The following is a 17840-nucleotide window of genomic DNA, read 5'->3' on the forward strand; positions in this document are numbered from 1 at the left end:
AGCGGTATATAAATAAACATCATCATCATCATCATCATCATCATGCTATCCTCATCTACACTACCTGAACTGGAACCACAACCAGTTTTCCATGGAGCTCACATGATCCGGTATTGACTGGTTAGAGCCATTCCAGTGCTACTCTTAACAGCACTGTGACAATGGTCTTGATAGAAGAAGTTGGAACTTAGAAAGTCAATTTTTGAACCACAGTTTACAGAATCTCCCAAACAACACTGGGTTTGTTGAGGGCATGGAAAGGAACTTGAAGATTCTTCCCACTGAGTTCCGATCCACTGATCTCAGTGAGCCGTAAGGGAAAGATTAAACTTCCCCCTCTCATACATAGATGCATGGTTTGGTAGGGAGAAAATGTGAGTGGATTAGTGGATGTGTGTGTGTGGAGCCTACAATCCTCTACCTACTACTTCTGGCCCTTGAATCCAAAAAGTTGCCCATTTCCCTTTTAGACAAATGAATATAGAGAATAGCAATAGAGATTCCCCAGTTTTACACACCTGCACTCAGAGTTATCACACTTGTTCCACTTTCTAACCTAGGGCTTCAGTCAAGCACATTTCTGAGTTACTTTCTAGTGAACATTTATGGGACTCTTTTAATTCTATTGTTTTCCTTCCAGTAAAGTTTTTTTTCCAGAGTTGTTCCTGAAAGCTGTTAGTATGATGGTATTTTCAAAGAAGATCTGAGGAATTTCTCCTTGAAAAATTCAGTACTGAATTTGTTCAGGCTGTACTGCTGTAGTCTTATCTACTTTGAGTTATGAAACTCATGTCAAGCTTATGTTTTATGTTTCATATAAACTGCCCTTATATTTTATAGTCTGTTCCTTCTATTTTTGGTTTCCATATGTAGACATTGTCACTTCCTTTCAAATAGACTAGTAAAATTTTAACTTTCTACAGAATTATTGTAACTCTTTTTCTTCTTGGCCTTTCTCTCCCTCTTATCATATGTCACGCTAACAAATTGTTCAATCTATCATTATGGCTTCACTACATCATGTAATTCTTCACTGTTCATAATCAGTTTGTTTGAAACAAAATGGAAAGAAAATACATTGCCTCCCAAGTCCCCTGAACAGCTAATGTGGCCCCTTAGTCTCCACAGTTGCCTACCCCTGTTTTAAAGCCTTGCACTGGTTGCAAATGTGGAGGGACAAGTGCATATCCAAAGTGAATAGAGGCTTTTCCTCTTGTGGTCTAAGCAAAATTTCAACTTGGGTGTAACGTCTTCGGTCAAGTTGACATAGGCATTTTAAACAAATACGAGACAGAATGACAAAGTGCTCTTTCTTTGTGTTTTTTCCTTGTTTTATTTGTTCCGGTTTGCATTTCTAACTTCTTAAGAATTACAATCTCCATCCATGTTTGTAGAGCATTTTAACAAATACGAGACAGAATGACAAAGTGCTCTTTCTTTGTGTTTTTTCCTTGTTTTATTTGTTCCGGTTTGCATTTCTAACTTCTTAAGAATTACAATCTCCATCCATGTTTGTAGAGCATTTTGCAGTATATCCCAAGACATATTTGCAAACTGGAGTAAAACATACAAGTTCCCTCCACCCTCATGTAGACATAACTAACATTAGTATTTAAAATGGTACAGTATGTCAGAAAACAAATAGTTAATAAGGTTTCTAAAATTGTTTTATAAAGCATTTTAATAATTTTTTGTGAGCATCCCATAAAACTTGCGTTTTGAGATAGCTATTTAAATATTGCAAATAAGGAAATCTCGCAACAACAACAACAGCAATAAGAGAACCAGAACAGTAATATTTTAGCTACCTCAAATGTTAAGATTGGAAGGTTTTCTAACAGAGTTTGAAGTTACATTTTTTCAGAACACAGCTCCCAGAATCTATTAGTCAGCATGATCCTTTCGCAAGTTTGCCCACTGAATGGCCTTAGGACAGTAAACAAGCTAATCCATGAGTCTCCCAGATAAGTCTGTAATAATTGAGAAGTGTTATAAGAGGCATTAACAAAACACAGTGGATGCTTTATTACTGCTTTCTTCTTCATGAAAGTAAATCTTTCAAAAAGTTAGAACTAACTTTAAGAGCCTTAGGTAAAACTGTGTATAGGAAATTTGTGAGAAAGCAAAACAAAATGTAATAGAATGCTATGTTAAAGAACTAATTATTTAGGAAGGTGCTCTTTTAATGCTGTGTCATTACAAGAAGTTTAGTAACAGTAGGACTGTGTGGCAACTAATTTTTTGAGATGGATGCAAACATTTAATTTTTCTATAGAGAATGAATAAATATCAGAGCTACTTTGGGAGACTGGGCTTACAATACATGTCTAGGATGTCCCACTGAGCTCAGTTTTGCTTTCTTAATTATGGAATTAGGTGGCGGTTGATATTCATGGCAGGAAAGACTTTAGCTTTTCTTCCCACATGTTACAATTTTAATAATTATAAGCCTTCCTCAGCAGATGCTATATGCATTCTGATGAAATATGCAAATTAAATGCAAACACACAGGTAACACTATGTTCTCTTAGGAACATAGGATGCTGACATTTACTAACAGCTCTTCCACACTGCATAAATAAAGTAGGTTGACACCACTTTAACAGTCATGGTTCCATGCTGTGGAATCCTGGGATTTATAGTTTGGTGAGGTATTCAGCCCAGTCTGTCGAAGGGTTCTGGTCCCCCCAAAAATCACAGATCCCAGGATTCTGTAGTATAAAGTAATGGCAGTTAAAGTGGTGTCAAACTGCTTTATTTCTGCAGTCCTCTGTTCTACCACCTAGCAATTGCAATTGAGATGTCCGTCCCCCATCATTAGTTGGGTGCCTTCAAGTTGTTTCTGACTTATGTCAATCCTAAGGTGACCCTATCATGGGGTTTTCTTGGTTTGTTCAGATGAGGTTTGCCATTGCTTTCCCTTGAGGCTGAGAGTGTGGCATGCCCAAGATCATGCATGCACTAATAGTGACAAGGAAACAGCAGTCTCAGCACCACCAGAATTACTGGGTGATGGGACCATCAAGATCATAGTAATAATAGCAGTAGTGGTCTTTGACCTGGAACCTTGGGACAATAGAGGTGTGACTCAAGACTTGGACATTTTACTTTTGTGCTATACAGTTACTAGATTCAGGCTGGGAGCAGGATTTGAGTAGTCCAAAAGTAACTTTTATAAGCTCTGATTGGCTCTCTAGCCTTCATGGGTTGTATGTACCATGGCGAAAGCATGAGGCATGCAGTTGGTGGGTCACCCACATGTGAATTACCACATTGGAGGTGATATTCTGAAATATTTCTGTAGCAGAAAAAAATGTCAGAACTGAGAAACTTCTAACGTTCTTTCACACAACACATTTGTAGCACTATGATTCCACTTTAACTTCCTGTGGAATCCTGGGGTTTGCAGTTTAGGTAGGGACATTTATAATTCCCAGCCAGAGCGTTCCAGTGCCTCACCAAACTACAAACTTCTAGTTTATCATAGACCAGTGATGGTGAACTTTTTAGAGACCAAATCTACAAAAAGGGCTCTTTGTACGCTGATATATTGGATCTGTAACAGGTTTTCTCCCAAAAGTCAAAAGTAGACTTGAAACATTTTTGTAGAATTTTATAGACATATATCTTAATTGCTGTGTTAGGAGTGCATTCTGTGGAAACTGATGGTCTTTACTCTTGAAACAATAGTTGATGTAGAGAGCTTATCCAAAAATCAACATCTTGTTTCTCCCCTCCCCAAATATGATCAGTTTTGTTCTTTCTCAAAACCACATTCCCTAATACTTGTCCACCATTATCTATAGATCTGTATATAGATCATAGATATTTTCCCTTTCCTGGTCATTTATAGGGACAGTTAACAGAACAACATTATTCCCAAAGCTGCAGTAGGTTCATTTAATGATGTCGTTGCCCGAAGGTCTCATCTAAAGCTTTTATGTACAGCCTCCACCTTCAAATTTGCAAACAAAAGCAAAAGCCACTTCTGTGTACTTTGTACACTCAGATTTCAATTTGGATACAGAGATACAGCCCTTTTATATTGTGCTTGGGGATAACATAATTAAATCAGTTGTGCCAAAAGCTAACTTTATACACATTGGTAATACTTGGAAGAAGGCCAGTTGAGATGTAGACCAATGTAAATGTACACTGGATTATAAACTGCATGCATTTTTACTCAGTAAAAGAGATCATTTCCCATGCTGAGCTGTATGGCTTACCTCCTTAAAATGTTTAGCTGTTGTTGGTTTCTCTAAGGGGAAATAATGTAGTGAATACTGCAGCTTCAATTCTATTGGTTACGATCCCAACTAGAGTAGACTCCTAGAATCTATTGTTGAAACTTGAGTCAACATAATGGCAGATCTAATAATAATAATAATAATTTATTTTTATCCCACCTCTCCCAGATTAAGTGGATCAACCCTAGTGTTAACTAAAATAGGCCAACAAATATGGAAAACAAAAAAGTGGCCAACAGACTGGAAATGATCGATATATATCTTCATCCACAAAAAAGGAGACACAAAAGACTGCAGCAACTATATAGGACTATAGCATTAATTTCCCATGCAAGTCAAATTATGCTCAAAATTCTGCAGCGCAGGCTCCAGTCATATATGGAGAGAGAAATCCCAGAGGGGGAAGAGGCACTCGGGATCACTTTGGAAACATACGATGGTTAATGGACCACACCAAGGAACTGAAGAAGAAAATCAGCATGTACTTTATAGACTATAGCAACTCATTTGACTGCATAGATCACAAAAACTATGGATGGCAAGTCATGGAGCCAACACTTCTGGTAGTCCTGATGAGAAAGCTGTTCTTAGGACAACAGGCTACTGTTAGAGCAGAATATTAAGAAATAGAATGGTTCCCAGTTGGGAAAGAGGACAGGCAATGCTGCATTGCATCACCCTATTTGTTCAGCTTGTATGCTGAGAATATCAAAAGAAGAACAGATTTAGACTCGGAAGGAGTGAAGATAGGAGGAAGGAACATTACAATCTAAGATATGTGGATAACACTACACTACTTGCAGAAAATATCACAGACTTGGAACAATTACTAAGGAAGATAAAGGAAGGAAGTGCAAAGGCAGACTTAATGATGAACATAAAGCAGCAATGTCCAAATTCTAGTCTTCTAGGTATTTTGGACTTCAGCTCTCAGAAGCCTAATCCACCTTGGCCAATAGTCTGGAATGCTGGGAGCTGAAGTCCAAAACACCTAGAAGGCCAGGGTTTGGACATCACTGACATTAAAGAAAACAAAAGTAATGACCATGGGAGAAACTACATAAATTCAACCTAGACAATGTGGAAATTGAAATAAAGCGTTCTGTATCATGGATCAAATGGTGATCAGAATGGAGACTGCAGTCAAGAAATCAGAAAAAGACTAGGAATGGCAAGGGCAGTTATGAAGGAACTAGACAAGATCATAAAGAGTAAAGATGTACAGCTGAACACTAAAGTTAGAATCGTACAAGCCATTGTATTCCCTATCACCATGTACAGATGTGAGAGCTGGAGAGCGGGTAAGAAGAAAACCAACTCATCTGAGATGTGATCCTGGAGAAGAGTGTTGAAGATACTGTGGACAGCCAAAAAGAAAACAAATGGGTCTTTGAACTGATCGAACCTAAACTCCCCTTCTCTCTTTCTCCAAGTTGATCAAATTGATTCTGTCATGCTTTGGCGTCATAATGAGAAGGCAAGACTCATTAGAAAAGATAATGCTAGGAAAGGTGGAGGGCGGTAGAAAGAGAGGAAGACTACACCCCAGATGGATAGACTCAATCAGGGAAGTCATGGACATGAATTTGCAGAACCTCAGCAGAGCAACGGAAGACAGAGATTCTTGGAGATGTCACATCCACAGGTTTGCCATGAGTTAGGGATGACTCGAGGGCAGTTAACAATGGGGCTCGACAGACTGTCCCAAAAGGGCGACCTGTAGCTGCCCGTTTTTCTTCTGCAAGGAGGCCACATCAACCTAACACTTGCTGAAATTGGGTTCTTTCTAGTCTGCGTGCTGGGCGCCATTGTTACACCATTGGCCTGGCGTTGCAGTGTTTGGATGCTGGGCCGCACCTCCTTCATTGTGGCAGTCTCCATGTGGATGGGGCTGTGCCATGATGGTGCCAGCGGTGCGCGGTAGGGCTCCGCACTCCCGAGCCCTAAAATCAGCCTGAGACTGTTCCTCCACTACTCTGCTTTGTCCTGAGACGGCCAGGTGATAACAGTGGAGGAGGGGCAAACACCTGCACAACAAAGCTCTTCTGCCATTTGGCTTTCTTCTAAGGAGAGGACAGGTGGAGAAGGACAAGCAAACACTCACTCTGCAAGGCTGCCCAGCTTTCTCCTGAGACAGCTGGGTGGCAGAGAAGGAAGAGGGGCAAATGCTCAACCCTCAAGGCTCCTCCATCACTCAGCCTTCTCCTGAGGAGTAGGACAGGAAAGGCTCCCTTGCTGCTCAGTTTTCTCCTGAGGAGAGGGCCAGGCAGAGGAGGAGGAGGGAATTAATATTAATTAAATCTAATCAATATTATTAATTAATATTAATTCATTAATAATTAACATCAATTAATATAATTAATAATATTAATTAATATAATAAATTAATTAATATTTGATTAAAACCAATCTGCGGCCTGAAGAGGTTTAGCCTATTTTAATTTTGGCCCCTACCTACTGCCAAGTTTTGCAGGCCTGGTGTAGAGTCATTGGGATAAAGAAACAATGAAGTCTAACATCAGGGGAGTGCCTTGTCACTGCTTTTTTAAAATGTGGGTCTAGTGACTACTGGGGAGGAGGATAGTGGCAGAGCAGAGACTGCTTCTATTAGTAAACACTTATGCAGGACATTAATAATACATTAATTCAATAAGTGCTTTAGAGTATTTATGAGGCACCCTCATAAATTATGAGGCAGGCTATTTTACGTGTGGCCAATCATTGTGTTTTTTAAGCACAAATGAACATCAGTCCCCAGCATACAATAGAGCTATTTGTTTGATTCAGCCACATTCATGGATGTAATTGGGAAAGGCTTTCATTGACAATTAATGGAGTTTCCTCAGGACAAAAGCTACATGGGATGCAGCTATACTACATGTTGTTGGAAAGCTAGTGAGGCATTGTAATAGCCATGTTTAACTGTTTCACTGTAAGGCACCTTTGGGAGACATAAAACAAAATAGGCTCATCAATCTATGGTCTAATTTTACAAAGTGTAACTTAAAGTCAGTCACCCTGCTTGTGAGGTCTAAACTTTATCAGGAAGTATAACTAGTATATATTTTTACTTTTCCTGAAAATATTGGTCTATAAACTCATACAACAGTTTTTTTTTTTAAAAAAAGGTACATGTATGCAAAGTGATAGATGCCCTAAAACATTTTATTTCTTTTATTTGCAAAAGGACGCACATATATTGTATCCAACTTGGACACAGTTTTTTAAAGAGCATATATATATATATATATATATATATATATATATATATATATTTTTTTTTTTTTCTGCTGCTTGCCATGTGATTTCTGCTTTCTGTCTGACAGTTAATACCTCCTCTGAAGTAAATAATTTGTATTTGCCATTGTAGGGACTAACACTGATTTGTACGAAAGACAGATTTTGGAACTTCGCCAAAGACTCTTATATGCTGAAAAAGAAAACAAAAAAAGATCACATGTGCTGAATGATATCCTGACTGAAATCAAACAAGTCATTGGTGAGCTGACTGAGAGTTCAGTAAATGTTACAGGTTTGTGTTCGACTCTTTTTAAAAATAACTGCAAATGTACACATTAGTCAGAAAAGAAACATGTATCTCCAAAAAATATAAAGTGACCTACTAACTCAATTGGAGTGGTTATAGTCGCCATTCCAATAAAGTTTTCTTTTAGAGTTCAAAAGAAAAAAGAGGAAATGGTTCACCCAAAAGTGGGGAACGGAGGTTGCATATACAGTGCACCCGCCTCATACGCGGGCGCACTTTACGCAACTTTCAGCATATGCTGAAAGCCGCGCAGGGAGAAGGGGTGGCACGTCCCATAGGGAACAATGGGGTGTGCACCCATGATGCGCACACACCACCACCGCCACGTGCATGAGCCCCATTCATTTAAATGGGGCTTGAGCATAGGCAGAATTTGCTTTACACGGGGGAGTCTGGAACAGATCCCCTGCGTAAAGTAAGGGCGCACTGTATTTTACAGATATTAATTTATACAGAGAGATGCAAAGTTAGAAATAAATGGTATAATTTAACCAAAAGTATAGTGCAGTTCTTCTTTGTTGTTAAGAATGTCATCAGGTTACTTGTGTGCCTACTTAATCTGATGTTCAGGTTCTGATGAGCAATGTTTTCTCTATTTATACTGCTCTCCATTTAAACTAGATGTGGACTGAACAATACTTCAAAGAGAGGATGCATTCAAACATAGGACTGTCCCTAAGGCACCCTAAGAATGTCTGATACTGGGCAATAGGGCACCTAGGGAACACTGGTATAGGGAACTGGTGGTATGGGCTCTAAGGGGCTGTATATACAGCCCCGAAATGGTGGCCTCCAGCCACCCCTTTTTCAGCCAGATCGTGGCTGTGGCAACTGCATGCCACAGCCCCGATCTTGCCTTGCCAGGGAGCAAAAAGGAACTGCAAAAAGTGATTTCTTTTTGCGCCATGGCAAGGACGCAATAGCCACAGCACCATGTGGAGCGGCACGCATTGGCACGCTGTCCTGGGGACAGAGCCGGGGCATGCGTCATATGGACGCTATGCCCCGGCTGTGCCCCCAAGTCAGCCTTTAAGCCCAGTCTGCACAGGAGGTAGGGGGTCAAACTATGACTAGAATCCTGCATCACAGAACCACAGCATAAAAATTCAGTGGGTATAAAAGGTCTCATGGTGTCCCCATCTCTCAATCTGGATCACACACACCCCATGCACAATTTATTTGAGAAAGAAAAAAATCACATATTATAACTACATGTTTTTCGTCCCCTAGACTGGGACCCGAGGGGAATCCAAAGAGCCAAGTAAAGACAGATAGACAGATAAAGATAAGCTGACTGTTGCCCTGGCAATTCCCATGTTTAACCAGGAAGCTTTGATGGTAATATCAGCTTGGGCATCCTGGCCCTGAGAATTCTCTGCTTCCCTGTATGGTTAGGGATAAGAGAGCACAGATTATCATAAGGGATAAGAGAGAACAGATTGAAAAGTTTCTAGGGTTGCTAGTTCTGGAGACTTCAGACTAGTGAAACCAAACAAGCAAAACTATAAATGAAGGCATAACAAGAAAGACTTAGCAATGCACACATTGAAATATAACAAGGCGGTGGGGGGGGGAGATGTAGATTAATATTTGTGGGGAAATCCATATTTTAAAATTGTCGATAGAACAATAGTGTACAGAAGTCCAGAGGCTGAGCCACAAGCTCAGTCAAATCATGCTTTGCATTGTCCAATAAATCTAGTTTGTTCAGGACCCAACATCATTCAGCTGAATGGTGACTTCATCAGGTAGTGCTTCCTGCTGTGCCCAGACTGAATCATTGGTAGCAAAGATTCCCACAGTATTCCCCTCCTTCCCATCCATGTGATCTTCAGATGGTCCTCCAGGCCCAAATGCCAGCCCCAACTGTTCCCAGATATGTAACATTTGTCTGAGTAAGCAGTGCTGTGGCCACAAATCCATATGGCCCTTTGACATCTCTCTGAAACCAAAGGATATATCAAATATGAGCACTCAGCTGAGGATGAATGTAGGCACTGAAGGCCCTGGACTTCCATCTTCCTATTTGCTATATTCTGTCCACTGGTAGGACACGTTCTGCTGTAGCAATGGCTGCACCTATTCTAAAGGAGTGACCTCCAAATTCAGCTGCTGAAAGCTCCAAAGCTCTCAGATAAGACCTGAAAACCACCATAAACTCAAGCCAAGTAAAAGGTGACTGGTTGTCATGGACAAACAGCAAACTACTCCCACAAGAATGGGTGCTGATGAATTTCTGTAGTGCCTTGACAGGGCAAGGCTAAGAGTCCTCCACATCATGCATAATGAGCATGGACCCGCAGTCCAGCTGGTATACTTTGGACTTACACATGGAGCCTGATGGATCCCCTTTGGGAGGTTGGATATTTGGTACTGGGACAAGAGGGGAAGGGTGGCTGCCAAGTGCACTGGTGTGTGTGCCAGGACACTCCTGAGCAGTCCATGCCCCCAATCTGTTATTTACTGCTTGGGGACGGGTCGGTGCCTCCTGAGATGACACCACCTTCTTTTCTGGTGTTAGCAGTGGAGGTGGGACAGCTGGACTGAAAGGGCTGCTGGGGTGTGTGTACATGAGATCCTGGGATGTGGCCCAAGGCAGGCCTCACAGTTATGCTCATATTTGCACGAAGCTTGCTGGTATTTCCCTTGGTTAAATTCCCAACAGACTCATTTCCTGGAATCCTTATTCCCACCCTAGCAAAAGGGCTTAGGGACATCACTTTTTACCTTCATATGTGGACCTACCAGGAGTAACCAAAGCTTGTCGTTAACTAGGTCCTACGTGGCCCTCTCACTTAACAAAGCCCTGTTATGGAAAGCAGTGTCTTACTTAATAGCTGACGACTCCCTTGCCAGGGGCCATGCCTTCAACACATTCCCAAGGTAGTCTGAAAGATGCCATCCCTGCTCCGGGCATGCTGTCTGTACTACCTCCATAAAATGTAGTCTGCCAGCCAGTTATTAAAAGAACAGTCCAGTGCTTCCCCTTTTCATCTTTTTTGTCCTTTCTACCCATTTTAGGTTGGCTCCCCTTCTCACTAGCAAGTTTTAGCAGTGAGAAAGCTTTCTAGGTAGGTGAATGCTTGAATCCTGAAAGATGAAGAGCTTGGCCACCCCACTGGCCTCACTTCCCACTTCCCACTTCCCATGCAGCCCCTGGACTGACTGGCCTGCTTTTTGCCTTCTCCTAATAATAATAATAATTTGTTTTATTTATATACCGCTGTTCCAAAGATCATAGCGGTGAACAGCAAGTAAGCTAATTAGCAAGTAAGCTAATAGCCCATCTTGGAAACCTAGGACCTATGCAACTGCCCTCCAATAATCCTCTCTCTCCTCCCTGCAAGAGGATTCATCTGAGGTTCCAACACTGTCTGAGTCCTCCTGAGAATGAGCTGTCCTCTACTACTTCCTCCTCCTCCTCCCCCCACCTCTTCTTGGCTGGCTGACTTCCCCTGAGCCCACATACCATTGAATGGACTCTGTGTGTGGGCTTGATAATCTGACTTCTTCTTTCCTGGAAGATATATGTGGCATGTGATGCCCCCTCTCAGGCCACCCATTCTGCTGCTGCTACTTTCTGCCTGCTTCCCCATGAGACCTGGAACCACCTGCCTGAAACTCTAGTCATTCCACCAGTTTTTCCAGTGTCTGTGAAAGGACTTTGAGGATGCTGCTGTAGTCTTGTTGGCCCATTCTACCATTTGGATCACATGACATGACCTGCTTTATGCCTCCAGCCATGACCAGCTCTGCCCCCTGGTCCTTGGAAATGATAGATGTTGCTGAGGGCTGTTCTTTCTTGTTCTTAGGTAGCATGCTGCTGTTTAACCTGTAGATTAGAGCAGAAAGAGATATCCTTCTGGAAGATTACTTAGCCTATTATTCAAAAGTGCATACCAGCAAAAAAGGGCTTTTGAACCCAATAAATATGCAGGCCAATTAAGAGCTAAAGACTGAATTGATGGCAGCAGAAAGGATTATGCCTACAAATTACTCAGAGGCCCTGGGCAAGCTATACCACTCACCCAACAATTTAAAAAATGGATAGCCACCAGACATGCATCCTTGGTTGCCTTGCCAGCTACCTGGTTCTTCTGCCAGTTGGGGGAAGGTTGCAGTTTTCCAAGCCCCCATGGTGAAACAGCCCTCTAATGCCATAAATGTCTCAAGCCCCTGAGGGGGCTGTTTCTGCAAAGCTTTTAAAAGAATGTTTGATCAGCTCAAGAACCCTCAAAAACACTGTTATCAATGTGGGAAAAGGAATCCCAATACAGGACTCAGAACTTCGTGGGTGATTCCTGCTGCTCTCCGGTCTTGCTGATACAGTGCTATTCCTTACTGCTCTGCCACTGTTCCATCTCTACTTTTTGTTCCTGCTGATGCTGCTCCTACAAAGCTGCAAGCCAGACTGAACCTGGTACGCCTGGGAGCTACTTTATATGCTCACTTGCATGTTGGATCTGAGGAAAAATTTCTGTCTTTTTCTTGGGTACCAAGCAATCAACAGCTAAATTTTCATTGGCTGATGATTACCTACACACTTTCTACAAGCCTGATCCGCCAAGTCCCTCAGACCCCAGACTCACCTCCTGGTGAGTCAGGAAGCATGCTTCCCAAAGATTGCCTGTGTATGGTCCCTTGTGCTGCCAATCATTCTGCAAGCACAAAGAGAGAGGAGAGAGAGAGAGACCTTTCTCTCACTTTGACCTGGTGGGTTGAGGACTTAACTGACTGTTACACAGCATGTGAACTAAAGACATTGATGTCCATTTTGTAGCCAGTTGCACAACTATGCAGTCTGTTGTAAGTTCGCAGGCACATGTTTACCCTAGGATAAGTGTGTAAAGGATGTTGACCTATAAAAGAGTTGCCTTATTTCATGACATTTGTTGTTATATGACTTCTAGTTGTGTCTGACTCATAGTGACCCTAAGGCAAACCTAAAATGGGATTTACTTGGGATTTGTCTAGAGGGGGTTTGCCTTTGCCTTCCTCTGAGGATAGGGTTGCCATAAGTGAGGACCTCCAAACCGGGACAAATGTAGGACAAATGTAGGGCAACATTTTCAAATGTAGGACACATTTTATAACAATGGAGGACGCGCAAAAAATTGAGGTTTTTTTTAAAAAATGTTAATATAAATGCATGTTTTTAGGCATGATCAAAATGGAGGACATTTAGGCATTATTCTTAGACAGATGGCAGAAATGGACTTGCCCTCGGGTTCAACTGTACATCTCAGAAGTGTGTACTTGGGCAAGGGACTGTGGTTTTTCCTCAGGGCGCATGAGTTTGTAAAAATCACAGCAAGTTACATTGGCCGTGCCTCAGAGGCTTGTTGATATCATCATCATCATCATCATCATCATCATCATCATCATCATCATCATCATCATCACCACTATAATTGGCCAAGAAAGGCAGACTTGTTAGCATTCAAAGCACCATAAATACACAAAAAATGCACTTGCATATATTTAATAATAAAAAATAATGAAAAAATAAATAAAAAACAAGGCAGGGGTGTATATATTTGATAATAAAAATTAATGTAATAAAATAAAAAACAAGCAATAATAAAAATTAATAAAATAAAACAAAAACAAGCAATAATAAAATTAATAAAATAAAACAAAAACAAGCAATAATAAAAATTAATAAAATAAAACAAAAACAAGCAATAATAAAAATTAATAAAATAAAACAAAAACAAGCAATAATAAAAATTAATGAAATAAAATAAAACAAGCAATAATAAAAATTAATAAAATAAAATAAAAACAAGCAATAATAAAAATTAATAAAATAAAATAAAACAAGCAATAATAAAAATTAATGAAATAAAATAAAAACAAGCAATAATAAAAATTAATAAAATTAAATAAAAACAAGCAATAATAAAAATTAATAAAATTAAATAAAAACAAGCAATAATAAATATTAATAAAAAAAATAAAAAGCAATAATAAAAATTAAAAAAATTAAATAAAATAAGTATTTTATATTTTAAAAAATAATTTAAAACCCCCAAAATACCAAGGCAGACCTAATGGCCACTGACTCAGCTTTCCTCTTCTTCCTCCTCCTCCTTCTGTGGCCCAATTCTGCCCTGGCCTTCAGGCACCCTTCCTCCAGCTCCTTCCTCCTCCTCCTCAACCTCCTCCTCTCCCCCTCCTCCTCCTTAGGATGCCTGGCGCGGGAGGAAGGGAAGCGGGGGAAGCATGCGCGCGGAGGGAATGGGGAAGGTGCGCGCGCTGCCACTGGCCCCTACTGAGGCCTGGGCAGCGCGCAAGCCCTCCCAGTGGGGGCGCGGTGGCAGCGGCGCTTCTGCCGCCGGCCCGCCGAGGAAGAGGAGGAAGGCGGAGCCGGAGGAGGAGGAGGAGGTGGGTCGGCGCCTCAGCAGCCGCATTAGCAGCAGCGGCAATGGCCGGAGCGGACCCCCCAAACCGGGAACAAGGCACGGGTGGGGGCCCAAACCGGACCGTGACCGGGAGGGGCCCCCCGAAACCGTGAATGGCACGGGGGCCGCCGGGTTATGGCAACCCTATCTGAGGATGACAGAGGGTGAATTGCCTAAAGTCATGCAGTAGATTTCTATGGCCAAGTGGGGATTTGGATCTTGATCTCCAGAGTCATAGTCAACGTTCAAACAAGTACACCACACTAGCATTCATGTCAAGGCATAACACTGGGGAAATAACAATGCCAAAACCCCTCTGAACAAATCTTGCCAAGAAAACCCTGTGATAAGTTTTCCTTCTGTCTTATTTTATACCACAGGATAGCTCTGATTACTTGAGTTCCCCCGCCCCCACCAAGTCATTGCAAAACAAGTTTAATTGTTAAACCAAGCATAACATTTCATTGAAGCATCAGAGTAGCATTTCTGAGGCACATTGCAGCAGCTATATTATAGATGCTAGAGTAGCATCAAACAAATATAGTTAAGCAAAAGTGGTTTACAGTGGCCTAGATATTTTTTGGAGCATAGCTCCTATATTTCCTTCTCATTGACTATGCTGCCTATGGATGATGGGAAGTATAGGTCTAAAAACATGTGGAGGTTAAAACGTTGGAGATGTTCTGCACTCAATCTCTCCTTTTCCTTTCTTTTTAAGCCTCTGTGAAGTGGAAAGTGTTCAACCTCACCAACAAGCTCCCATTACATCTAACGAATATCCGCTACTATTTGCCTCATCTGCAGGAGCATGAAGACAGAATTAATCCAAATATCATAATTGGACAAGGAAGGGCTGGGGGTGAGAATAATATTTAAGTTCTAGGCCATATGAGAAAGCAAGCGTTTAGCTGTTTCTGTCTGCAATAGATCCTGCAGGTTTGCACAACTGCACTGTTTGTAAATAATAAGCCCAGTTTCTGGCTTATCATAGTACCTAAAATGAGTAATTGATTTGCTCAAAGTGTCACATGAAGTTTAATGGTGATAAACTGCATTTGACATTGGTGGCTTGTGAACCCCCCTGGGGTGGCATCTGTCCCCCAAAGTAGTGGGGCAAGCCCCCCCCCCATCCACAAGTGACCCAAGCTATTCACCAGCCACACCTCATTCTCCTGTTACATTATTCTTTGTAAATGGCACAAGTCCATCAACTTAATGCAAAGGTGCTATAAAATTTTGCCTAATCCAAGGTTGCGGTACCATGGCCTTCCAAGTATTTGAGGTTTCAGCACTAGCCAGAATGGAGAATGTTCAGGGCTTGGAGGAGTTGAAGTCCAAAACACCTACCTGCCTAGGGGCAGAATATTCCTCACCCCCAGCATAATGCATCTGGACATGAATGGGATAGGAGAAAAATCCCTTCCTTATTTGAAGAAATCATTTTCCACAATAAAGCATTTTCCAAAAGAGCCATCAAAAATGCAAAACAGATAAACTGAAACCCTCCACGTACTTCTGTGTGGTAAATGTGTACAAATTCATTTTTAATCAGTATGTAGAGTGATCTTGTAGCACCTTTGAGACTAACTGAAAGAAAGAAAGAAAGAAAAGAAATTGTCAGCATGCTGCCAATTTCTTTCAGTTAGTTTCAGAGGTGCTACAAGATTTCTCTACATACTGATTCTACAGACTAACATGGCTATATCTTTGAATTTTTTAAATTAGGTTTGTTTAATGTAAGAGAGAAAGATGAAAGAAAAACTATAATAGATAAATTTGTAAATGTGTTTTATTTATTCATTATTTTACCTGTTTTGATAACTTTATTTCTGTAATGTAATGTTGGAAAATACAAGTAGCTATTCATTGTTTTCCTTTATAAGTTACATTGTATTTTTTCCTTTGAAATGGATTATTATACAAATGACACATCCTTATTTTTTACAAATCAAATTAAAAGTTTCAGACTCATGATAAAGATTCCTAAATCATATTTTAATAAAATAGCCAGCTAACAGAGACTGAGCACTTTAAAGCTGAAATCTTCTGCAGACTTATCTGAGAGAAAGCCTTATTGAACACATTGCAATTTCCAGGATTTTGGTAGTCTTAAATACGTGTAACTTTAAATTTACAACATGTAACAAGAGACTGTTGACTTCCATCCTGAATAAGTCATTGAATCTCATTTACTGATTTGTGTAACTAAAAACAATAGTAATGCTATGTTAATAACAAGTATATTTTATTACTGCATACATTTAATTCTTGTGATATAATAATTACATGGAATTGTTCTTTGCACTGATTAAAAAATCCATCTAAGTGCCTATAATTTCTTTATGCATCAGTATCTTTAGTAATGGGTATTCCAACAGTGCGAAGACGAAAACACAATTATTTGATGAACACGTTGAATTCTCTTTTCTATGAAATGTCTGAAGAACAGAAGAACAATTGTGTGGTAGTTGTCTTTGTAGCAGAGGTAAGAGATAAGCATGTGATTGTCACAAGTTTGCATGAGATCATAAGATAAGCATGAGCTTGTCATGTAAGCTTCACCTGCTGGTATTTCATCTTCTACATGCCTTTTGAAACTACTAGAGCCCTAACCTGTTTTTCATGTAACCACCCTGCTCTGAAACCTATGTGACATCAAAGTAATAGAATAGCTTCCAGTTTAGAGCTGCAGTGATGGGGGAATTGTCTTTGTCAAACAGCTTTCAGAGGGACAAAGTTGACTGTTATCACACATTCTTACCACTGATTCCATACACTGAAAATTATGGTAATTTCATTTATGTGTCTGTTATTCTGATTAGTGCGGGATGGTGAATACAGAGGGGACAGAAATTTGTTAATGTCCTGATCATGATTGAAATGGAAGTCTCCTAACTCCTGAAACAGATAGGAAGGGGGGGCATGAGATTTGCCAACAACATTGAAGGAATGGTTTGCCACAAGATAGCAAAATTGCATCACATTTGAACTCCCATGAATTTGACAATGTAAAGGGGAAAATGCATAGATTTTCAGGGGGAAAAACCCATTTCTAGTGTTTTCCACTATGTGTCTATATGAACAAGATATCTGTGTGACTGGATGTGGGTGCACAGACATGATGTGTTGGGGAAATAAATAGATGGCACAAACAGTCATCTAAATGAATGAGAGGGAAATGTGAGCTATATCATACAGTTTCCTAAACTGGGCTATTGCTTTGTGGGCAAAACTTGAAAAAGTTCCTTTTTTGGACTACAATGCCCAAGAATTCCATAGAGCTTTCTTAGGCAAGGAATACTCAGAGGTGATTTTTCTAGTTTGTTTCTCTGAAATATAGCTTACGGCACATGGTATTCATTGGCGGTCTTTCATCCAAATACTAAGCAAGGCTGACCTTAATTATCTTCCAAGATCAGGTGCTTTTAGGGTATTTAGGCTGGCATGACCTTGGATACAGTACTATTATTTTTATCTACCTACCTAAGTTGTAATATGGTATATAAATCACACAAATTACCAAGTATGTATTGGATGATTCTCTTAAAGTAAGAACACCTTAATTTAGTGTCCCCCAAGAGTGTCAGACTATCGTCCCCATTTAGGGATGATAGGATTGTGGCCTGACAAATCTAGTTGGGG

The 17840-nt window shown here is 40.5% G+C and overlaps 1 protein-coding gene across 4 annotated transcripts in view; it reads left to right on the forward strand.

Annotated features, from left to right (window-relative positions):
- MGAT4D (MGAT4 family member D) overlaps positions 1-17840 on the forward strand; it is a 59297-nt gene that overhangs the window by 7195 nt on the left and 34262 nt on the right. For 3 of the 4 annotated variants that reach the window (XM_089525762.1, XM_089525765.1, XM_089525766.1), the window contains exons 2-4: positions 7618-7779; positions 14917-15057; positions 16550-16683. In XM_089525762.1, the coding sequence (XP_089381888.1) occupies positions 7618-7779; positions 14917-15057; positions 16550-16683 (437 nt within the window). The remainder of the gene's footprint in view (positions 1-7617; positions 7780-14916; positions 15058-16549; positions 16684-17840) is intronic. The other variant, XM_089525764.1, reaches the window with a different exon arrangement.

This window comes from Sceloporus occidentalis, unplaced genomic scaffold (assembly GCF_023333645.1).
Source record: "Sceloporus occidentalis isolate IW3139 unplaced genomic scaffold, rSceOcc1.0.p SCAF_5, whole genome shotgun sequence".
Taxonomy (NCBI): Eukaryota; Metazoa; Chordata; class Lepidosauria; order Squamata; family Phrynosomatidae; genus Sceloporus; species Sceloporus occidentalis.